The 25,766-nt window shown below is 33.6% G+C and overlaps 2 protein-coding genes and 1 non-coding gene across 7 annotated transcripts in view; all 3 read left to right on the top strand.

Moving 5' to 3' along the window:
* On the top strand, positions 1 to 73 carry Trnar-ucu (transfer RNA arginine (anticodon UCU)). The gene has a single exon. It is a non-coding gene; the product is annotated as a tRNA-Arg (tRNA).
* A 2,736-nt stretch (positions 74 to 2,809) lies between these two features.
* The window catches only part of LOC128891685 (uncharacterized), a 77,905-nt gene continuing 54,948 nt past the window's right edge, over positions 2,810 to 25,766 (top strand). Inside the window, exon 1 of one of the 5 annotated variants that reach the window (XM_054151377.1) lies at positions 2,810 to 3,100. The gene's annotated coding sequence lies outside the window, so the exon portion shown is untranslated. Of the gene's footprint in view, positions 3,101 to 9,473; positions 9,593 to 24,250; positions 24,556 to 25,766 lie in introns of those variants that run through there. The other 4 variants (XM_054151379.1, XM_054151381.1, XM_054151380.1 and 1 more) reach the window with 4 other exon arrangements.
* On the top strand, positions 8,341 to 9,549 carry LOC128892482 (meiosis-specific nuclear structural protein 1-like). The gene has a single exon (XM_054152924.1). The coding sequence runs from the start codon at positions 8,341 to 8,343 to the stop codon at positions 9,547 to 9,549; it is 1,209 nt and encodes a 402-aa protein (XP_054008899.1).

The raw sequence follows: 25,766 nt of genomic DNA, 5'->3' as shown, positions 1-25,766 counted from the left end.
GTCCCTTTGGCGCAGAGGATAGCGCGTTGGACTTCTAATCCAAAGGTCGCGGGTTCGATCCCCGCAAGGGATGAGTTTTGCTTTCTCTCATAAAGATTTATGTATTATGTTCGTAACATTTTTGGTTATAATTGAGAAGAAAAAAGGTCAATTTACTAGGATTTACTACAATTGAAGGGAAAATGAAGTAAATTTTTTCCACTAACAATAGTATAAGAATGTTCTAGTGGAGTAATCAAATTGGAAAAGTTTAGTTTGTATTGAATTTTGCAATACACTCTTATTTCCAAAAAAGATTTTCACGTTTAAATAAAGAATGCTTCACTTTTCCTGTTTGGGGATAATGTAACAATAAATGTGTAACAGAATATAAGTCGACATTAACCATACATTTATATTGAATAATTTTTTTAGTTTTTCTAGATGTGAAAGAAGATTATGAAATGATTAATAACATTTGTTTCAAATTGTTATCGATACAATTAAATGAATAAACTTGACACGCGTAAAACGTTGAAATTTTTCAAATTTCCACAAACATAAATTACGAAATGAAAAAATATATTTAATATTTGTGCTACTCCACTTAGTATACACTTAATTTTTACTGATCGCTTTGAATTAATCAGTTCTTTTTAAATAAATAAAAATTGGAAAACAAATTTATATCATGTAGCATAATAGCATAATAGCACAATAGTTTATACTTAGATTCATAATACATACAACAAAAAATATACATGTCGAATTGAGTAACCTCCTCCTTTTTCGAAGTCTGTTAAAAATGCCATTATAGAACTAACCGATCTATAATGTAATAAAATTAAAACTACTCTATCTAGGTCTTAAAGTTATTCTATTATATTTAAAGACACCTTCGAACTTAAATAAAGCTATTTGTAGATCTCAACTTCGTAATATGTTCTTCCTCGAAATGATCAAATATTAAACAAATAATATCGTAATAACAAGGGAAGTAAATTATGTAGTTATGGTTGATTATTTCCTAAAATCTGTATTCATCTCTGTGGTTTCATCAGATGTGATACTTTATAAATATTCCAAGCCATGATCGAATGCGTTGTTATCGCAAAGTCATGACTTACGTCACGGCTTTAATTCTTTATACTCCGAGCATTTTTTGCACCTTTTTGCACCTGGTAGTCAACTCCTAGTACTTACGAGTTAGTAAATCACAATTCTTGAAAAAAATACTCCATTTTCAGTTAAATCTACTCCAATTTCCAATTAAATAATAATAAACAGTAATGGATTTTCAGCTTTTTGATGGATTGCTAGGCACCGGTGGACTCTGCTACGTACGTGTACATAATTTGAACAAATTTCGATAACATTCGGCTAAGTTACAGCAATTTATATTTTAAAATCCAACTGACTTTCGAGAAACAGAACTTTTAAGTTTGTAATTGTTATTCTTGTAAATGTCGAATGAATAAATTGTACATATAAAAATGTTTTGTCTCGTTATTCTCTATAAGGTGATACTTCTAAAAGATTGATTTGATGAAATTAATGATTCTTTGAACCTAACTATTGAGGACAAATATATGTTAATACTATATATTAATATATTATAAGGATTGTAATGTATTATACTATATATTAATATATGTAATCACCTACGCCAGCGGATAACTTTTTTTTTTTGCACACTATTCGCAGTCAAATGATTAAAATACGTCGTTAAGGGGGCATTTCACTGTAACCGCAGAAAAAAAAGCATATTTTCAATAATTTTTTTCTTAGGAACTATTGCATAAAATTGAATAAATGTTTTTTCCTCTTAAAAGTATGATTAAGGAAAGTAATTAAACACTTTTCTTTTTTTAGTAAAAAATATTTCATCATTTATTTACAAAATAATATGCATGTGTGCAAAAAAAAAGTTATCCGCTGGCGCAGGTGATTTTGGCTCTTCTGGTAATCTGAAACAGAATATCGAAAAAGTTTATTAAGCTATGTCGTCACACCTATGGTCGGAACCTCCACTTATTTATTTCATCGAAAATAAACAAAATGGCAGCGTTTCTTGTGAAAGAGAGAAAAAAAAAACACTTTTTTTGTACCATAAATCAGGTGAAATTGTAAGTAAAAATCAAAATACCAACTGCTTCGAGGTTCCGTCGATAGGTGTAACGACATAGTTTAATAAACTTTTTCGATTTTCTGTTTCAGATTACGAGGAGAGCCAAAATTACCAGCACCAGCGGATAACTTTTTTTTTGCACACATGCATATTATTTTGTAAATAAATGACGAAATATGTTTTACAAAAAAAAATTTTTTTCATTTACTTTCCGTAATCATACTTTTAAGAGGAACAAAACATTCATTCAATTTTATGCAATAGTTCCTGAGAAAAAAATGATTGAAAATATACTTTTTTTTTGTGCGTTCACAGTGAAATGTCCCGTTAAGTATGAATCTTCTATATTTGTAAGTACATTTTTTTTTTTATCATTCCTTTCGATTGGCGGAAAATGTAAATGGTTTCTGTAAATTTTCTGCTGAAACTATCGTAGAAGTGGACAAAAATGATCACGCTCCGTAAACCTGGTGTTGACTGCGTTCAGAAAATGACAATGTTGTCAGAAGTACTGGCAGTTGGAACGGCTTCGATAGTTATGCCAACTGCGGTGATAGTTGAAGCCCCGAGTCGTGACTTCGAATGACGTGAAAACGGGCCTTAAAAGAAGGTACCTGGTGGGTTCAGCGCGAACCTATCAGAAGGATGAGTTTAAAGAGGCCGCGCGGCATAGGTTCGGTTCGCGTGTGCCCTGACGTGGAAAGCCGGTTAGTCGGTCTGAATCCTCCGTGCCGGCTACATTTACTGGAACGCTCCAGTCCGTTTCGAAGTGTGTCTGCCGCGTTTTCTACGACGCGCGAACCTCCCTCGAATTCGATTCTGAAGAAAATTCGTCGTACGAAATATTCTCCGAGTGCGCGAAACTACGCCGAGTGCCGTCGCAGTCTGCGATGCGAACAAATAGTTTGTCACGGTGAATTATTTCAACAATGTGAAGTGCACGCGACTGGGATTTATAGAAATAATCGAGGTTCGAGCCTGCGCGCGAATAAAGTACGTTGACTTTGTTTTCACTCTAATTGTAGAATTGCGCACGCGCGCGATCACCTTTGCAACCGACATGATTAATTGTAAACAACTGCTAAGAACGATCCATGTCTCAGGTTTGATCAATGTTCTTATCGCACTGAGTTTTTCGTACATATATAACTCTCGATTTACGATTTAGTCGTGACGGGTAATGTTTGAAGTTATCATTTCGTAGTTATCATTTGACGCGTTACTCTTTGCAGCCCTTAACAGGATCAAGAATGAGTTTTCCGTGGATATTTCGAAAACCACATTGACTATTGCCGAAATAGTTATTATAAAAAATAAAGACAAAAATATTTTCCATTTAAAAGGCGTTATGAGGTTTCTTTTATATAATGCATTGTTTATATGTAGTATGACGTGAAATCTTTGTACACAAGTTTGGAGCTTGATTTGCATTATTCGCAAATTCTTACATTAATTGCAGTACTACGTTATATTTACTTCATTTAAGGTTTAATACATTAAAATCCTTCCAAGCTACAGTTTACAAGTTTCGCAACACGTTACATGTGAATTATTAACTCTTTGACTGCTAAGGGGGTATATGTATACACGCCCTCGAGAAATGGAGTCAGAAAAATGTTTGTATTCGTTAAATCAATTTTTCAAAAACACGAGCTTACGGGGAATGATGAGTCGAAACTTTTTTATATTTACAGTTTATTCGTAGGATGCTTTGTTTCGAAAATAAAAATTGAAAAGTTATAAGGTGATTGTAAAAATTGAATTTTAGGAGAAATATCTGCTAAGTTTTCAATTTTTATCTCTGAAATTAAACGTCTCGTCATTCTCTATAAGCTGATATTTTTAAAAAATTCATACCTCTACGCCTCTTAAAATTTCCAGCAAAAATCGTCCCGCGATCAAAGGGTTAAATGTACAAAAAGAAAATCACAGGATTTTCGTGGAAATTCAACAAGCACTCACGAGCTTTGTTGGTTAATCCATATGAAAAATGAAAAATTCCACTCTACTTTTATCTAATATTATACGAGATTCAAAAGAAAAGATCAATTTCCCTCGAAAAAGGATCCACCATAAATTTTAACGAACCTCGAAATTACTGGCCACGCCACTGTGTAAAAAGTAATAATTATAGAGTCAAAAGATAGGCAAGATAATGACAGGGATAGGGAAAAGAGAAAAAACTGTTCTAAAGGAATTAAGGTGCGTAAATTACGAACGCTGTGTGGGCGTTACTTGGTGAACAATTTAGACGGAATTTGTAGGTTGCATCCGAAGGGATATTACGTCCTCACAACTGCGTTAAACCACGTGAAACAAAACGTATCTATTAGTTCTAAGGCTAATGCTGGGTTAACAAAGTCAAGATTATCCAATTTATCAAAGGTCTAAAAAATTAAAGTACCAAAAAGGTTTCAAAAGAGATGTACTCAAAAGAGATTACCAAAAAGGTCAAACTTATATGAATCCTGATACTTATCCATAATATTACCATTTCATCGATAAATTAAAATAAAATTTGTATTATTCTATCACGTTCATTAGTTGCTCGAGAAAGATCCAACGAAACCACGATGCTTTAAAGGTATCCTGCTAATTGCAGTTATGACTCACCAGAATAATGTTTTGTTAAATATAACTGTAATTAAAATAAGTAAATTTCAGTGCAATGGTTATAGTACAAAACAATGAAGATCATATAGTCTAATGACGTATTTTCCTGTTATACTATTTACAGATATAACTACGTACATTTCAATTAAATTATTTTTAAGCGTTTTGGTATTAAAGGAAAAATAAATGAACAAAGATAAAATATCTGAGCATTTAAAAAGAATTAAATATTGAGAGTATACTTGATCAGACTAGTATTATCTTCGTCACGTTGGGTTATCGGTCTACAAGAAATTCGTTTAATTGAATTACAAGTATATTCAAAGTACCCTTATTCCGGTGAGACACTTTTGCCACTGGTTTCGATGGAATGCTCCACACATTCGCAGCGCATTCCGTCGCGACTGTAATTAACACCTTATATGTATCTGATACGATTACAAACGCCGGGTTTCCACGGTCATATTACCGATGTAAATTATGTATCCGTTATATTCATAAAATTCACGCGCAGAGATTAATTTGCTAAGGTAAAGCAATTACCAGGGAACGACGGAAGGCGATCATACCACGCTGTGATGTAAACGAAAAAAAATATTTTGAAACGGATTTAATGCGAGCGTAACGTAACCCTGGGTTGTGTTGTCCTTCACGCTTCCAAAGGTATGCAACGGTGATATATAAATTTAACTGGATCTGCGCCGTTCATGAACTTCGTGGAATTGAATAATTCTAACGTTAAATTGTTAATACTTGAAATTAAACGGCAACGTAGTTACTTCGTCAGCGAATCTCATTTACACTTGGATGAATTACGCATCAAGTACTGAATATCTGATGTTATATTAATAACGTGTACATTGAAGTTCGAGCTTGGAGGAAGCGACCTTTTCCGCACTGCGATCCCGTTCTCGCTCGATTTTTCTAAAATTTCAAGAAAGTAAAATTTCAGTCTACAAAAATAAATTTATTTTAATTGTCTGATAAAAATATAATAAAGCAAACCAATTGAATATTATTATATATTATTATAAATATTGTTAAGTAAACTGACGAGAATAAAAATGGATTTTGATTTACCGCAAAGGACTGAAAACTTAAAAGTACTAAAAAAATTCTATTTACTTATTTGCTTAAGTTGTTTTTAGTATAATAAAAATAGACCCACTAACATTGTAGTATTTTTATGATAAATCGAAATGCATTATATTCTCACGGTCTCATTTACAATAATATCCAGTTAATTTGCATTATTATATTAATTATCCAATTATTACCTTAAAATTATTTTCATGGATCTTCAAATGTAATAATACAACAAATCGAGACATTGTTGATTAAACTGCTTGCAACGAAGACTAATTTCGTTCGATTTCTGTTATGCTTAAACGAGCAAGCTACCTTTGTCGAATATTTTTAAATTAAGTTGAATTGATCGGAGACTGTTAACAATTTTTCAAGATATTCACCGATATAACAAATTTCGGGTGTTGCTACCTATCTGCCATCATTCGGCAATTGGTGTCTGTCACGAATGCTCATACACGTTGCAGCATACGGCATTTGGAAGAACATCTGCTTCCTGGGAACAAGGAGGCCGTAATTGGAGGCCACATATATCAAAGTCAGTCGAGGCGTGCGTGAGTTAGATCTCGCACCTTTTCAGAATGCACGGAAGACTGATTGTACGTGATTATTTCCTCAAACTTGAAATCATGGCGCTAATAACAAAGTAACGAAAACTTTTCGCAACGTTGATACATTTTGTAAGCTGAGTAGCAAAACGACAATTTTTTTTTTAAGTACAGTACGGTTGTGCCGGTACTTTTTTTATTGATAGTATTCGAACTAAAAATTAACACGTAAGATCATGCAGTTTAATATATTATACAAAATCGTGATTTGATCACGATTTGGTCGTGATTTGATACATTATTTTTGTTAGAAAATGGGCTCTAATAAATAATAATCCTCAGGTTGTAATTAATTTTATTAATTACGCATTCTACCTCAAGCTCTTTCTGAAGGGATCTGAACTTTTCTTCCGACTGGATTTACAAATTTTGAGATTCCAAATTAAAAATGTATTTTAATCAAAATAAAAGAGCCTATGTTACTCAGGGATAGCGTAGCTTTTTATTAGTGAAAAAATGTTTGAAATCGGTTTAGTAGTTCCGGAGATTACCCCCTACATACAAACAAACAAACAAACTTTACCTCTTTATAATATTAGTATACATTACGATAAAAAATCTAACAATATTATTTTTCTTCGATTCGTATGCTACTTTAATTTTAAATTTTAATTTAGTACAGGTTACTTTAGCTGTGTTTCCTGTAGAGGAAAAGATGTCGCCTAATTCCCTCAGATCTCTACGGTACTATCCAATCATTTTTAACCTCATACCCATTTGAATTTAAAATATGCTATTAAAATCTTAAAGCTGGCCGAAGGAGGATTAATAACTATGATTTGATAGGATTCGATGGAGAACGGTGAATAAATTCAAAATTAATCCAATTGACCGTGCGAAAGTTCCCAAAGTGCAATTAAGATCCCGCAAGAAGAAACGAATCGAACGTACCGTTAATCTGATATTAATTTCGCTCCAAGTGCCCGGGTTACTCGCGGAACGTGTGAAATGCAAATGCGCGGGCAGACCGTGGTTCGCAGTGTACAGCGGGAACAATTTTTTGTTGCAGAGCCGTCCACTTCTCACGTACTCCGTCACGTTTCACAGAAAATTACGCAATGTTAAATCAATCCACGGGTTAATTATATGACATGTAAATCACGATACGACCCATGACGAAGAATGCTTGAGAGAGACGTGATTAGCGATGCAGTAAACAAAAACGAGTCATTTTACACGATCATAGAGAAAACCACGAATGAGATACAAGGACGGAAGTAAACATTGGTCGTTTAAATATTAGTCAAGGAATAACAAACGATATCGAATGAATAATTATATTTAGAAGTGTGTATATATATCGTTGCTGAAATTTGGGGCTACAAAAAATCAAAGTGATCGATTTAGTAAGTACCGAAATTCTTATTGTACGATCAGATGTTAATGTTGAAGAATTTCAGATCCAAGAATTCGAAATTCTTTGGATCTTTAAATCGAACTGCACATTTCATAATCGATATTCGTATCGGAATTTCATGATACAATTCTATTTACACGCCATCTTCTTGAAGAAATCAGTTCATCTTCGACATCGTTTTCTAAATCTTCGCTAAAATTATATACAGATAATAGGGAATTCCATAACCAAGTACCACGAAAGATACTCAAGGGAAACTCCAAGAAAAAGGCCCATATTTGCGTCCGAGGCGGTTGGCCTCACCAACAACTCTGCCAACAGCCTAGAACAAAACAATTTCTTCTCCTACTTAGCACTCTCTTCTATTAAACGTACGTGTTTTAAATTCTTTGAAAACAAGAGACATACCAACACTGGTCGCTGCGAGTCTTCCACTCGCTATCTGAAACTTGGTGTAGCGAAACTCGTATCTATTAAAAAGTTGCGCTTGCTAATTACCGATAATAATCGCCCGCGATCCCGAAGAATTCTTGCGATCCACGGCTCCACGCCTTCGACGAGAACCGAACATGGACGGAGAACCAAATGGCGAACGGTTAGAGTCAGGGGCTACCAAAACGATGGCCGGTCCAATCGCGAAGCTGAGACGAAGCAGTCGCAATCGAGAATCCTACGACGAGATCGTGGAACTCGAAGCGAAATTGCGACGGGCGTACATCGCCAAGGAACTTCGGGCACAGTTCGCGGAAAGGGAGACCGAGCGATACATCGAGAACGTACGAAAACAACACGCTGCGAAAGTGACGCGGCTCGAACAGCAGGCGGCCCTGGCGCGCGATCATCGTCGAAGATCCGAAGAGCTTAAAAATGCCGAAGATTATAGGAGACAGCTGACCGAGCAGATAACGCGGAAAGAAGAAGAGAGGTGTATCATGGCGGAGGAAGCGCGAAGGGAAAGGGAAGTCTTAACGGAAGTCGATCGAATAAGGGAACAACGCGAAAAGTTTAAGGCGAAAAAGGCGAAGGAGGAACTGATGGAGATCATGAAAAGGGAGCGTTTAATTTTTCAGGAGATGAAGGACATCCATCGCGAGGAGGAAATGGAGGCTGAAGCGAAGAAGCTTCTCGAGTGCGAAAAATATTGGGAAGAGATCGATCGCCGAAGGCAGGAGGCCAAGAGACTTCGCGAAACACGAACGCAAGACAGGGAACGAATAATCGCCGAACTTGCGAGCGCGTTGACGAACGCGGAGATTTTGAAGCGGGAAAAGGAGAGGCTGATCGCTGAATTGATAACCGAGGACGTAAAATGTGAACTGTTGTTGAAGGAGAAAGAGGAGATCGTTAAGAGGGAAAAGATGAGGGAAGAACTGGCAGCTAATTTGGAGGAACAGATCGTTTTCACGGAACAATGTAAATTGCGATACCTAGAGCAGGATAGAGCATTCGCGGAAGAAATCATGAAGAAGATTATGGAGGACGAGAGAACTGCCAGACTCACCGCGGAGGCTAAACGAAGAATGCAGTTACAGTATAGGGAGGACTTGGTTCGGTTGATCGAGAAAAGACGCCAGATTCGCGACGAAGAAATCATCAACATGAAGATGGAAGCCGAGGAACGAAGAAGACGCGAGATGATTTACATGGAACACGTTAAAGAAGAGAGGAGACTATTGTTGGAAAGACACGCGTCGAACGTTGGCGATTTTCTTAATAAAAGCGTTTTCACCGAAGAAGAGCAAGAGATCATTGCAAAATCGTTGCAGGAGTCGATGTAACATAACGTGAACAAATGTATGGACAATTTTTAGATTAATTACAGTGAGTAACTTAAATATTCGAATGGATACTTCATTATGATATTTGAGCCGTTCACTGGACAAACCGATTAACTCCACTTTTTAGCAAATCTGAAATTCAAGTGTCAAAGCACTTGACATAGTCATAACTAGACTGCGGATCTGTATGCATTTAAAGGAAATTTGAATGTGCAAGAAACTACAAAATGCAAACAATATGCAAGAATATAAAAAAGATTTAAAGTAAAGTTCATGTTATAATATTTACTAAATAGAATAAATTCCTATTTAGGTTCAACTTTTGTAGGCACGTTCGCGAAGATTTTATTTTGCATAAAGATCCGCAGTCTAGTCGTAACTTTCGTGAATAATAGAGATTAACACCATTGAACGACAAACATTATTACGTCGCATTATTATTATTATTTGTAAATCATTTCATCGGATTCCTCAACTTTTTGTTTTATGGAGTCAATCGATTTGTGCAACGAACGGCTCGTTTCATTATAACATTGATACATTCACGACAGCTGACGTAAATTCAGGTAACTTCAAATTCTATTCTTTTTATCTTATGCAAAACCTTTTTATTTTATACACTACATATTTACAACCTTGATATTTCAAAACATATTTTGTAATTTTTATCTCCGCCCTAACGATACAAATTCGCGATGTCCAGCATCAGAATTTTATTATTTTCGTCAGAACTCGGTATTAGAAACGTAAAAAATCTATCGGTCGCGAATGTGTTAAGAAATACTATTGTAGAGAGATTTTCAATATGAAAAAAAACACAGTGATTGTTTATTTGTTGACTAATAAATGCAAAATTTAAGTAATCGCCTATCAGACAATCGATTGGCCCTAGATGCTGAATTGTTTATGAAAATAGTCATTGTTTTGAATTTTCCACGTTGAAACAATTAAATAGTACGATAAGCATTGCATAAAATTAGGTGAAATAGGTATTACAACTCAGTGAAATTGTAAAATATTCGAATATTAAAATTGCTCCCTGTTTGTGAACAAAAAGAGTGCCAGATCATTAAATTTCATATATGGCGATTAACAAACCTCGCAAACATTAGATAGTAATAATAAGGACTCATTGTTCATCCTGCTCGCCTTTAAAAAATTTCTTGAGTAATGATAAATAAACTATGTATTTACAAGATGTATAATTCGATGTACACTACGGTGTGTACATTTTTATTCGTTGTTTGAAATACATTTCTATTTATAGGGAGTGAAGCACTCGCTGAGGCCGTTTTATTTATCATTGTCCGAGAAATAATAATGATACTAACGCGAAGGGTTGAAAGTATCTTCTAAAAATGCCCGAGGCATGGCACTGATTAATCGGTAATTTCACACCGACGACGAGAATTAATGATCCAAGTTAAATAAAACTCCATCTTGTAGTTACTGCTCATATTACAACAAAACAAGTTCATTACTATCGCTCACCCTGGCGACTTGCATTGTGTCCCATGAATAAAGACAATGTACCGGGAATCTATAAAAAAAAAAACAACGTTTACAAACACGAGTGTTAGCGAGAAACTGATTTATTAAAGTCGATAAGAGTAAATTAAACGAGAAAGTTAATCGCCTATGTATAATGAAACCGATTATTTTTCTTTTGCTGTACGTATTTGATATATTTCATTTTCTGCTTTGGGATCATTAATCAAAGTGTCAGTTGTTAAACTTGTAATCAGCGGCAAATTGCCAGGCAAGGGAAGCCAGGGAACATAATCAGAGACAGATCAGACAAGTGAAATGTGTTTAAAAAATATCAGAGTCATCAATTAATCGTGGAAATTTTATAACGTAAAAATGCCACGAATTATGCGAATATGTAATATTGTATTGCGATAGGAGTGATTACAAACTGTAACTAAACATTTTGCATAGCATTTCAATCGGTCGCGTCCAGATACATATTCGCAATTCCAGAGCAATATACTTGAAGGATTTCCATAAGAAATTTATCGTTGCAATATGTTCCGAGGAAAAGCTGATTACAAGTAAAACTTTACGAGGTACATGCAGGAGAGTGACGCTTCTACGTCAAAGGATGTTGAAAAGTGGCCAATTTTGGGGTAACTCGGGCATTTAAATATTTCATAATATGCTAGCACCATTTTTAACCCTTTACCCTCGGAGCTATTTCGTTACAAAATGTGCAAACAGGAATCATGTCCTATTACATAATGTAACTTATAGAACATGAATGAATTATCAGAAAAGGAGAATGAAAATTTTATTTAATAATATTCTTTCTTTTAAAAAACGAATATAATATCACTTATTATGATAATAATAACTTAGTTATAATAACTAAGTAACGCTGATTACAAGTTTAACAATTAAAAAACTTAATCTATATCGAATCTTGGTGTTATTAAGTGAAAAACGCTTTGAATTCGCCTGGATTAAACGTTCATTATACAGACTGAGTCACCCAAGATTTGTTCTTTAATAGACAACTGGACAAATGGTTTCTAATATTGTGGCATTTACATGATTATAGTATTTACTTAAAATATTTCAATTGGTTTCAATGATTCGAAGACTATGTCCTGCGTCCTTTACCTTGATTATTATAATTTTGACAAAAAAACTTTGGTTTAATAAATTTCAATTTTAATTAACTTTAGGTTATTATATTTTTATAGGAATTATTTTGTTTGTACTGTTTGTAACTATGTCTTAGTATTCCTCCAATGAAATATATTCCAACGTTCTTCGTGAATATTAGTTTAATATCACTCTGCATGTAATGATTCCATGGAGCTTAGAAACAATGGCATATCGAAGGTATTCTTAATTATCTTGCTAACGTGGGAATTTCAGTTTCACGAGACGCCGTAGCAGGTACGAGAAGTTTATTCTCGACATCTGTCGGCAGGTGTTACAAATTATTAACACGTTCTACAATATATTCTGTGAAAGGTTTCGTTCGAAAGATTTATGAGAAGCTTAAATGCCTTGAGCTTGGAATTGCGCGGAACGAACCATTTCAATGGAAACATCTTGGTATCTCCGTTGCATATGGTTATAGATGCATAAAACCGAGCTATGGAAAACAATATTCAATCCCTTGGAACAAAATGAATATTGATCCTGTATATTTTCAGCCAGGAGTAATGTATTTTTAAACAATTTTTACTTGTAAACTCGAGTAACAATTTCCGACTGGTTTCGTACTCGCTAATTTGTAGGGAGTAAAATGTTGGTATAATAATTTATTAACTGAAGCATTAAGCCCGTTCTTAGTTAATGGAGCGAATTAAACGACTGCTACGTACATTATCAGTCTTTGAGATATCTGGACGAGATCGTTACATTTAATTAGCTTGAAATTGAGTGTTGAAGTAAGTAACTCCTGTTTCATTTAATTATGACTGTTTTATCACCATGTAAAATGTCTTATTATATTAATTAGTAGAAAAATGAGACATATAAATATTATAATGTAGTACCTACACTCACCAATATGATTCAAATTTTTATTTTTATTTAGAAAGTAATAGGTAAAGCAGTTTCTTATCTTTTATTCGTTATTCGAAATACATTTCTATTTTGCCACCATATAAAATGTCATATTGCATTAATTATTAAGAAAACAAGACATAGAAACATTATAAAGTATAAATACACTTTTACAAATTTTATTTTACTTTTTTCTTATATCTTTAAGTTTACCCTGTGTAATTACTAATAAAATTTGCCTGGACTTACGATGTCCCTTGAAAAGTTAATGGTAGAATCCTGGTGTTTTTTTATCGGTGGAGGTGTACAGGAGATATGGAGGCCAACACCATTTTTTTTTAATAAGTTGATTGCCAGACTAATAATCATAAAAATTCCTGCGAAGCTAAAATTTTCTTTCTATACAATTAGAAATGGCATAATCTAACATCCGTGGTAGTACTCATTTTTGCGACCTCTTTAGAATTAACCAATCCTATCCAAATTAATTGTCTTCGACACCTCACTTTCAGAATTAATTTATTCGTTCTTCAGTGAAAATCCTTGTCACCCATATGTGAGTGACGTGACGGTCAACGTGTTAATGGAATGATTTACTTTTTGATGTACTTTCTAATCGAGCGTTTCAAGACGAGTACAATTACCTGTAATTGAAGGTCATTCAAAGTCACACAGACTGACTGGAATGGAAAATACATTGTTTCAAAGCACTCTTTAAATAGTCCATTTTTTTTTTTTGTATTTCCGTACGTACTGCTCCAGCAAATGTTCAATGCCTCACCCTGTATATTTCTAAATATAAACCAAAGCATTGGATGTGCCCATGAAAGATCCATAAAAACGTATTTCTAGAAATTAATAAATATTAAGCCATCTCATAAGTTCGTGCTGAAGACTGTGTCAATATTTAATAAAGAAAACTTCAGAAATTTTACAGCGACGGTATCATGACTGTCCTAAAAGTGAGAAAATATTATAAAATGAGAGACATTGCCTTTTTTATAACACTTAAGAGTATGTTTCGCATATTAATTCGAGTAGCAGAAGTATAACTGGTACGAATTTTTAGAACGACCGAATAAAAGAATAAATAATACCGCCTCAATCCTACTCTGGGGCGAACCTTTTAGTGTAAGTAATGTCGAATATACTTCACGAAATTCCTGATAATCTTCCTTTCAAGCTGTACTTTTCGAATGGAAAGATGTGCCTCTCAACGGTTTCGTGAATTCGAAACTACAATCGCAATGCTTTTAGTTCCCCGAGTTACGTAAAGCCAAGGCAATTTCTTACATCTTACGATCAAATTGATGTGTTACATTTACAAACAGGATGCAATAGCGTGCATAACGCCAGGAGTTATATCAAGTGCGAACTGTTATTATCCTGGCGAATGTAATTGGAACAATATAAATTGTGTACCAAATGTTGCAGTCCACCAATAAGTATTGGAAACATTCTATTTCTTGAATATTTAATATGGTATTACTGACATCTCAGCTAGTATTGATACTGGGAAAATATCATTAGTTGATTGTCAAGTAAAAGTAGACAGCTTGAAATCTAGGCTAGTGCAAGTCGAATATCGAACAATTTACCAATTACAGCTACAAGAACTGGAATTAAATGAGTTCGTGGGTGATGCAATAAATATTTCCAGTACTTTATGTGGGAAACGGTGTATTCTGGAATGTGAAACTATTATTTCTTCCATTATGTATCTATCCAACACTTTATAAACTGTTAAACAGATTTAAGAATATTTGAAAATAATTAAAAGTCCAAATGTTTTTATATATTTGAAGCTTTCAAGCCTATTTTAGCCACTTAATGTGGCTCAGAACCATTTTTCTTAATTTACTTGGAAGTTTACAAGTAAAACTACGGAAATATTGGCGGTGAAGATGATTTTGCTTTTGATGACTCTGAATATCAACCAGGGATGAAATGGTTAAAAAATGAGACCATATGGTTTGGAAGTGACGAAGAAAAAAAATATTAAAGAAAGAAAGAAGGCTGTATGCGTCATGGGAGAAAGGTTTATGTTTGTTAAAAGAGGAAGACCATCATCGCCATACATCAAAGAAAGATCTGAACACAAGAAAAGGAAATGGCCCGCCCAAGTACTTCCTGTGAAGGAGGTTCGTCCTTATGACATAAGCCAGTGTTTCCCAAACTGCAGTCTTATAATAAAGGCTCCAAATTTTTATTTTGTTTTGTAGTACATACTCGTGTTTAAATAATTAATTCACTTAGCTTTATTAAAATTGCAATACAGGAAGACTAAATGTTTTCATTAATACATGGAGGACCTACGATTACTATTTTCTATAGTTATACTTAACGTCTCGCAACTAGTTTAGAATTATCCATCTCAATGGATGTATAACTTGATTTTGTACATTGTTTTATCAACGTATTTTATTAGATATACTGAAAAGTAATGTCGTTTCTTCAATTTTAAATACTCGTTTATCACTCATCAGCTCATTAATTTTTATCGATATGGCATTGAAAATTTGCACACTAAATGGCAAAAGGCTGTTGATAACGAAGGCGCTTACGTAATTGATTAAGAATAGAAATTTATTAAAAATTTGTTTGAATTTAATGTAAAAGAAACGACGTTACTTTCCAGTCTACGTAATATTTTCATCATGCTTCCGTCAAAAATATTAAAATGTAAACTCTTGCAAACTACTACAGACCTTTCTCTTTAATTAAGTTAAATGCATCGCAACTACCAATTAAACATCGTCTAACTAGTATTATCAACAAGCAATATTAAATCTTCAATAAAAACATCGTCTATTTCTACGTACTCTCAAAAACTTTTTTAACCAAAAAGTTGCCTTACAGTCCAAATTCAAAATATTCGATAATTTTTCTGCTGCTCGTTACAGCTTCTGTAGTTAAAAGTCTTGGTCATTCTCGTCTCAAAAAGTTAAACTGTATTTAAAGATTCATGGTTTTATCTACGTTAAGTTATCGACGTGCTCTCTATTCACAAAGTTCTCATTCATAAGGCTGTCAGCATATCGGAAACTCTTACGTACCAGTTAATTATCCGAAACAGCCCAGGAAGCCAATAATAAAGGCATCAAAAGTTTTCGCTGAAATTCCACTCTGGAAACTTCAAGAACAATTAGAAACGAGGATCTCTTACATATGTTGGTTATTTCACCAGACCCTATTAAAAGTAGATTACGTTTGAAATTTGAATTACAAATTTCGAAGTGGAGATGCAGAATAAATTAATTTTAAGTTATGCCTGTTAGGAATACGCTGGTTTACGTTGTTTTCAGTATCGCTTAATTATGCGATGGTCGACATACGAAATATGATATTTGTATCATTGATCGAGGTACTCGAAGTATGTGTATAATTATAATATCGAAGTAACGGGCGAGCAAACTTATTTTCAAGGGTAAATAGGCTAATCGAAAGTAAATTGTGCGCTAGATTAAAAGAACATCAACACAGTACTCCTAGTTTCTATCAATGTATTATTAAAGAACATTGTGTTCAACTGGGTCATACAGTGGCTTAGATTCCGAGAATAATTTTCATAACAGAGTGTTATCTGAGATGATTCACACGAGGTTGCAACAACTTACTGCCATTAACATACAAACGAAAACTAGAAAACTTGATTCTATTTATATCCAGCTAATCTCTACGAGTAAATTTTAACTCGACAACTTATCCACATGAATTTTAACCTGTGACACCATTTCTTTAATCTACTCTTGCGTTATACTTTTCTCTCGTTGTTGGTGTTTCTTTTTTTCTCTTCAAAAATAATAACAAAAATGTACGATATAAACCTTGAAAATCAAAATAGAAGTCGTTGCTCTTATTAGTCAGAACAAAAAATACCTTCGATATATATTTCTTGTTATTTAAAAGACTCACCCTTGTACTAGATCAATTTACATCACTTGGATAATATTTTTTAATATGTTAATAACCCATTTTTTAGACGTTTCGATTAAGTTCACCAAAAATTAAAATCATTTAGTAGGAAAATGCCAGGTAGTTAAGGTATTTGAAGAATGTTAAGACTGTAGGTGTAAAAAAAAGCGGTGTTTCGTGAATTTTTTTGGGATGGAAAAAAATAATTAATTCTATCCAACTTTTTATCCTATTTTCATACATATTTGAGTAGTCTGTACAAATTTTTTCAACAAGAAATATTCAAATTGAATCGACTGTGACGCACATTTCTAGAGCACCTCACAATTGAAACCTCCTATCGGCGGGAAAGATCCAGGTCGTAATTTTGGTTTGACACAAAAAAACCAAAAGAAATTTTCATTTTCATACATTTTTCATCTATGTGAACTAAGACAATTAATAAAAAAAAAAAATTTTAAACAACTTTGTTACAAGTTAAAGTGATTTTTTTCACCCAAAGAAATGGTCCTTTTTTCAAACATGCAGTAATTTCACATTTCACCATTTTTGCGGGTTTTTCTTAGTTCACATAGAAGAAAAATGTATGAAAATGAACATTTCTTTTAATTTTGTTGTGTCAAACCAAAATTACGACCTGGATCTTTCCCGCCTATAGGAGGTTTCAATTGTGAGGTGCTTTACAAATGTGCGTCACAGTCGACTCAATTTGAATATTTCTTGTTGAAGAAATTTGTACAGACTACTCAAATATGTATGAAAATAGGATAAAAAGTTCGATAAAATTAATCATTTTTTTCCATCCTAAAAAAAATTTTACGAAAAACCGCTTTTTTTAGACCTCCTAATTCAGGATACCACCTTAAATGCTTTTTGCATTAAGAAAATTCTGTTATCTTTGCTTACATGCTTATCAGAACTAGTAGCCCTCGTATGACAACGGATGAACATTGTTTTCCTATTACTGCCTCGTTGTTAACGTAATTTTCATAGGTGTTTAGGTAGAATTAAGGTTGGGTCAACGAAACAATTGACTTGGTTAGTGGGAGTTCCAGGGACGAGAACCCCACCTAACTCCTACCGTCTCGGTCGCTCCTAGTAATGTATTAGAAACATTTTAAAATGTCATGCTTCTCAAACAATCCTTAGTTATACCTCCATTATATAACAATTTTGAGGATATTAGCATATACAGTGAGTAACAAAAATATTCAAATACTAGGGTAAGCTTGACTTAATTGTTTCATAATTTAATTATTTATACACGAAGCACAACGTTTTTTCTTCTCTTGGTAAATTGTTTAATATACTTACAACTAAAAACATTAAATATGCTCGGCCATGTTTGAATTAAAATTAAATGAAATATTGCTCGTTTGTTAGGCTACAAGAATATTGCGATTCTAATCAAAAGGTGATAATTTGTGTATTATGTGTATATTATTGATATAAAATTTTAATATTCTAAAATATATTTATATTAATATGTATATATAAATATTATATTATAATATTATTCTATTATATTTAAACATAAATTATATCTATAAGTTATATCTATAATTCATAAAAGATGATAATTTATACATTATATGTGCATCATACATATAAAATTTTAATATTCGAAAATATATTTATATTAATATTTAAACATAAACATATATGTATAATATATTTATTTTCAAGCTCGTTCGAGTTCCAATTAAAGCAACAACAGAAAAAATGAATATCATTTCACTTTCTCTTACAAAATTTTTCATATTTAAGTAAGTACATAAATTGTTTCCCTTTCTAGCTAATCAGTGAATCTTTGATACCATGATTTAAAAATACAGATACGTATCGAAGTACGTACATGTTCCAAATAGATGTGCCTCTTGATTCTGCGGTCCACTTTAAAGCATAAATGTTTACGAAAGTCGGCCAGAGCTACTTGACGACTTAAACGTGGTAATATTTTACGTGGTAATAGCCCTTTAAACGTCGCGTTTCTTTAAACGCTCAAAGTGCAAAGGAGTCGCACTTTAAAGCCGTTTCACGGTTTTAACAAGGTGAAAAGGCCATTTTTATTCGTCGATTTATACCATACAGAGCTATTTAGTTTGAGAGCGACTTTCTTTTATATACTTAAGTACCGTTATGTCATGTAGTCATTTTTTTTTCACTGAGAGTGATGTAAAATAGACTACCTCTCATTCAGGTTAGCAATTACACAGTGCCGTTAATGAAACGATTAGTTATACTTTTCAACATTTTCTTGAAAAATCCAGTAAGCTATTGACTCTAAATCATTATGGTAATAATAATATACCTTTGGTGCAGTCAAAATTATACACGATACTTCAACTTTCTATTTTTTATTTAATGCAATTACCAGCTCTTTATAGAGATTATTATGTTACTTACACAATACATACATAATTACATAATACATAGTGCATAAAACAGAAATCAACTGAAGTATGTTATTATTAACAATCAAACAGCTGCAATAACATAAAAATAGTCGTTGAAAGACATTTCTTGCATGTGAATATATAAAAGAAATTAAGTATACGATATCGTATACCAGGGTATAGTTTCTGTGCTCCAATAGAAGATTTGTTAGATACGATCAAGATATTACTGTACTACTTTTTTAATAATAATACAAATAATTTAATTCTTTCTTAGAAAAATTGATCACCAAAATATTATTAATTTCGTTTGCAAGGACGAAAAAGAACTTACTTCTGTCCAGAATAATGACTCATAATCAGTCGCGCCCAGTTCAGTTACACCACGTTCTGGCTTATGTGTTCATCTTGTTATCTCTTCAATCGCTTTATGACAAATAGTACGCTGACAGCGATCATCCATCGCGACGTTATAGTTCTATTGTGTCATTGTACATCGGCTTTATAATACCGAGTATTGCTACTGTCAGCTGTATACAGGTATTTTATCGTTCGTTCTATCATCTTACGATACCGCAACCTCCTGTAATTCATATGCGTGTCTTTTTTATATCCTTTCCATAGTTCCACCCTATTACACGCCCTTTTTCCAGCGGTACACGACTGTACGCGTATCTGATACACATTCGCTTCGAGGAGAATCTCCATCAGAAAATCGTTGCAATATGTTCCGAGGAAAAGCTGGTTACAAGTCAAACTTGTGGGAGCTATTTACATGCAGCAGAGTGACGCTTCTACGTCAAAGGATGTTGAAAAGTGGCCAATTTTGGGGTAACTCAGGCATTTAAATATTTCATAATATGCTAGCACCATTTTTAACCCTTTACCCTCGGAGCTATTTCGTTACAAAATATGCAAACAGGAATCATGTCGTATTACATAATGTAACTTATAGAACATGAATGAATTATCAGAAAAGGAGAATGAAAATTTTATTTAATAATATTCTTTTATTTAAAAAACGAATATAATATCACTTATTATGATAATAATAACTTAGTTATAATAACTAAGTGACGCTGATTACAAGTGCAAACAGGAATCATGTCGTACTACATAAATGTAACTTATGGAGCATGTAATTTACTGTAATGATACTTAAGCTTGTATGAATCTTCAGACATCGAGGAACATATTTTAGTCAAAAATCAAAATTTTATACTATTCTAATATGCAATAATGTACGAAACAGTCATAGATATTCTTCTTCTTTTTTTTCGAATACAAACTTCGAGTCTAGCCTACTACATAGCGTACATACTAATCATTCGTACTAGTTGATTTATATATCTTTGTTAATTGTATCGAGGAACTTTGTTATTGCTGTAAAGATCTAAACTTTACCTAACTTAATTAAGTTAGACGTGTCTTCACCTACCAAATCTATCTCTTTTCTATTGCCTCTTGAAAATCTATCCTATAAAAATCGTACAATGAACGTTCAAAGAAAATATGATTTATCGATTCTAAGTCCAAGTCTAGTTTACCTCAGGAATTTGGTATCATTCGATGTCGTGTCACAAGGAAGTACACATTGCAGCGAGAGGAACACGCATTTCCAGCAATTTCGGTAATGACGTGTTCTTTCAAAGCTCTGTAGCAAACAGAAAGTGGTTAGAACACGGAAAGGAGGCGTTTCCGGGCCCATAATAATACACGCGATGAGTCTCTCATCCTCGCGGTGAATGGAGACGAGCCAGGCACAATCTGTATATTTTTGCATACTCACAGTGCTGTAAAATGGGGTTACTTCGCGCCTTATAGGGCACCTTCGCGCCAATCCTAACATGGATCGGTTATGATCGTACACGAGGAAAAGAAACAGATCAATCTTTTTCCAGGTTTCGATGCAGAGATACCTTATAAAGTGCAGAGTAACCCCGTTTCGCGGTACAATGCGTTTAATCGCATGCGATCTGTGCAGGTAATTACACGTTACCCCTTTAGGATTTTTATTTGCGTGTTTGACATGCTTTCAACACTGATAAGGACATTGATAAGGATCGTATGAGAAATGTCTACGTATCGTACACAAGGAGATTTTAAGAGATTATGTGTTAATAAATTTAATGTTTCGTAAATTTATCAATTTTACTGGTATTGCATTTTATTCACGTAGAGGAATTATACAATTATAACAGAGGTGTTTCACACGAGGTTGCAACAAGTTACCACCATTAACATACAAACGGAAACTAGAAAACTTGATCCTATTTATATCCAGCTAATCTCGACGAGTAAATTTTAACGTGAAAACTTGGGCACGAGAATTTTAACCTGTGATTTTAACCATTTCTTTAATCTACTCTTGCGTTATACTTTTCTCTCGTTGTTGGTGTTTGTTTTTTTCTCTTCAAAAATAATAACAGAAATGTACGATATAAACCTTAAAAATCAAAATAGAAGTTGTTAATTTTATTAGTCAGGAAAAAATTGTCAATTTTACTGATATTGCATTTTATTCACATAGAAGAATTAATAAACAATTATAACAGAGGCGTGCATAATCTTTTCTCGCGATCTACAGTGGTAACCTTAGCTTTGACTACTTGATCATTCTGAATACTCTACTAGTGAAATACTGTGAATAATCGGATACTTGACCAGTACGCAAAATATTTGGATATTCATGTATTGGAACGGTAAATAGGATATTTTAAGAAATTCAAGAATTTCTGTTCCAAATATAAATACATATTTCGATCCAAAACGAAACATAATTTTACAGTACAAGTATTGAACTTAATACATGAATAGTTAAGATATATTTATGAATGTTCAAAACACAGCAAATATATAGAAACTTTCTTTTTACGCTGTAGACGATAGCTTGAGAATGTATCTGAAACGTACCAAAAAGAATTATGTTAGAGGACGTTAACATCTGCTTAAAGGACGAAGAAATTTTTGTTTGAATGAAAACTTTCTATTTTATGAAGGAAAAACAATAATTTTGAAAGACGAACAACTAGGTTTTCAGTAAAACTATTGTCATTTGGATAAAAGTCAAAATTTCGAGATATCCTTCCTGATAATTTGCTGTATCTTTGTGCCAATCTTAACAAAAACAAATGTACATACTAAATTAAATGCTTGTACTGTAAACTTACGCTTTCTATTCAATTAACCCTCTATGGGCTCGTGTAACTTTCAGATCACATGCTAATACATCGACATTTTACCAAATAATTTTAATTGTTCCACAAAATGACGTATGCTTCTTAATTATATAATATCTCTGATAACCATTAACAATATTGATAACGGTTGGCAGCACCATCAATATAAAATATCAAAGTAAATGCCGTGCAAAAACAAAATTCGGTCCATAGAGGGTTCAAATATGTATTCAAATCATAAAAAAATATCCTTGACATACTTTCACTAATATAATATAGAAACACTGTCTATCAGATAAAACCAGATGTGCTTTGTTCATGACGTTCGTGTGTTCCAACACGGTGGGATTGTCCTGCACACCTGACAGACAGCTGTCCTCGTCACGGCTTCGTCATGGTTCTTGGCCACGTATAATATTCCCTTCCCCATCATCCTTTAGCGTATTGTACAGTATACCAAGCTATGCACGCCATAAATATTCCATTTGCTAACCTTACTTCGCAGGGTTCAGAATTGAACTGACGGTTAAACGCTTGTGGCCTACAGGCTGCCGAGGATGAAGCATAGTAACGCGCAGTCCTCGAATACATACGTTTTAAACGTTTCATTGTGTTTTCGACTAATAACGTAACTCCATAAGAAGCTTGATAAAATACGAAATGAGAGACGATTGACAACGTAAAATCTATTAAGTTATTTAATAATGCTGTTGTTCCTCCTTTACTGATTATCGTACACTCATCTTACTTATTTAATAATGCTGTTGCTCCTCTTTTACTAAATTTCGTGGTAGTGGTCGTTAGAAACATTTAGCTTCATGTTGAATAAAATGTGAACAAAATTTAGTAGATGAGAGTGAAGGACAAAAATTAATCAATTATATAAAATAAAGAGACGTCGTTTAAAACTGTAGTCTATTCGATTCCACTTTCTCGTTGCAAATCAATTTGTTTTGTTGGAAATATAATACCTATAAATCCAAGCAAGAACTTGTTTCAAAATATAATCTCAGTTATTTCGTCAGGGCTGTTCCTTCATTGTACTGAAAAACGATCACACATCGTGTGCATTCTACATATTACATTGCAATACGTATAATACAATAGTAATAATAATACAGTATATTTTACTGTATATTATTATTTATTATTATTCAGGAATGTTTCTCTATTGTGCTGACAAAATGATCACAAATCATGTGCATTCTACATATTATATTAGAATACGTACAATAATACAGTGTATACAAAATAATAATAATATACAGTGTATTATCGTTATTTTTATATTATTTTATGTACGTTGCAATACATAACTTTGCCAGTCGTCCGTACATTTTTTGCGTGCGTCTGCGTATCATTCGCGCATAAATGCATATATGACGCGCACAAAAGGCATAAAGCAATAAGTACGTTTTTTCGCGTGTCCCGTTCACACGGACACCCGCGGCGCGGCAATAACAATATAAATTGGCTGGAAACTGGTTTGCATCGGTGAACGATACCGCTGGCACGAAGAGGCTACTAAACATGAATGACATCAACGACTAAGAAAGCAACCGCCTAGAAATGTAATCCCCGGTCGGGATGTATAATCGATCTCTCGTACTTTCCAATACCTCGCGCACGTGCATTATTCCGCACCCGCTAGACACTTACGCATGCCGAGTCGTGCGTCGGATTATCCCGTGTCTACGAGCTCGGTAATTTACGTAGACGCGTACACACCTCTGCATACGGGCAGATATAGATGTACGAGAGATATCGCAATGGCCGAAGGAATGAACTTTCTCGCGCATAACTTATGCAGATCAACTAGTCAACGTGTAGGGTTACTTAATACATTAACGTATAAGATTGCTCGTAACGCTGTTCAGTCGACTGCGTCGCGTTAGTTCGAAGCCGAAGAACGTCCTGGCGCCACTCGAACACCTCTGCAAACCACAGCTCGCTATCATCTCCGAGTGGAGGACTCGTATTTGATTGTAAGCGCGGTACGAACGACCTACGATACGTTTATTTTCGAACGGCAAACGAAATTAAAGATCGCGAAAAGTTTCCATTTATTTCCTTCTCGAGGGTTTATCTAGCTAGAGGAGCGTTGCTGGTGTGTACTTTAGCGCAGAGTTTCTTGGGCTATCTTGGCTTGGGTTTGTTTGCATGGATTCGTATATTCGTGGAGTCGCTTCTCGTGGCTGCGATTTGTTGGTAAAAATCATGGTATAGCAATTGTATATTTGTAGGTTTTATTTTTGTTTAGTAGAATGCACTAGTTTGAAGTTGAGATTGAAATGAAATAATATAAAATTTGTAATAAAGACACGCGTTTGCAAGCTTTATGATATGTTTCTATTTGATTCGACTTCTTGTAATATAAATGAGTATGGATTAACGTACAAATGAAAATTATGAGGGGAAATAGGTTCTGGACTACGTTTTTTTAGTGATCTGCGTGAATTTTCTTAACATGTAAGGAATGTATATAATTTAATGAAACTTTGAGAATATTTCGTACATATATTCGAGTAAATATTGTAATTTTTTGGAAGTGTTTCCTGGGAAAATATGGAAGATATCAGCTGCCGCCCATTGGAGGTCACCATCAAACTGTAGCTGTTTTGCGTACATCCTGGAGACCACAGTTTTCATCTGAAATCAATAGGGATTTAAATTTACTTTAAAGACATGTCTTTGTTCTAGAAGAACCTAAATTCCCCCTAAAGAATTGAGTATTGCATTTTTAGAAGTGTTTAAACGAAAGAGCATAACTTTTTGTCATTTTTGTATAACGTTTTTTGCAATAAAAAGATACTTTATACAATGATATTACTCCAAATGTAGATTCTTATAGAAGAAAGACATGTATTTAAAGTAAATTGAAATCCGTATTGATTTCAGATGATAACTGTGGCCTCCAGAATGTATGCAAAGCAGCTACGTTTGATGGTGACCTCCGATGGGCAATTGATATTTTCCATATTTTCCGCGGAAATACTTAAAAGAAATGACAATATTTACTTGAATATATGTATGAAATGTTCTCAAAGTATCATGAAATGATATACATTCCTTTCTTTATAAAAGAATTCATGCAAATCACTAAAAAATCATAGTCCTAAACCTAATTTCCCCTTTAAGTATTTGAGGATTGTAAAATCCAGGTTAAAAAATTTTGTAATATCCTTAATCATTTATACGAGAACAG

The sequence above is a fragment of the Hylaeus anthracinus genome, unplaced genomic scaffold (assembly GCF_026225885.1).
Source record: "Hylaeus anthracinus isolate JK02 unplaced genomic scaffold, UHH_iyHylAnth1.0_haploid 12002, whole genome shotgun sequence".
Classification (NCBI taxonomy): domain Eukaryota; kingdom Metazoa; phylum Arthropoda; class Insecta; order Hymenoptera; family Colletidae; genus Hylaeus; species Hylaeus anthracinus.
Note: the sequence above shows the minus strand (reverse complement) of the source record. Positions and strands in the feature narration are given on the sequence as shown.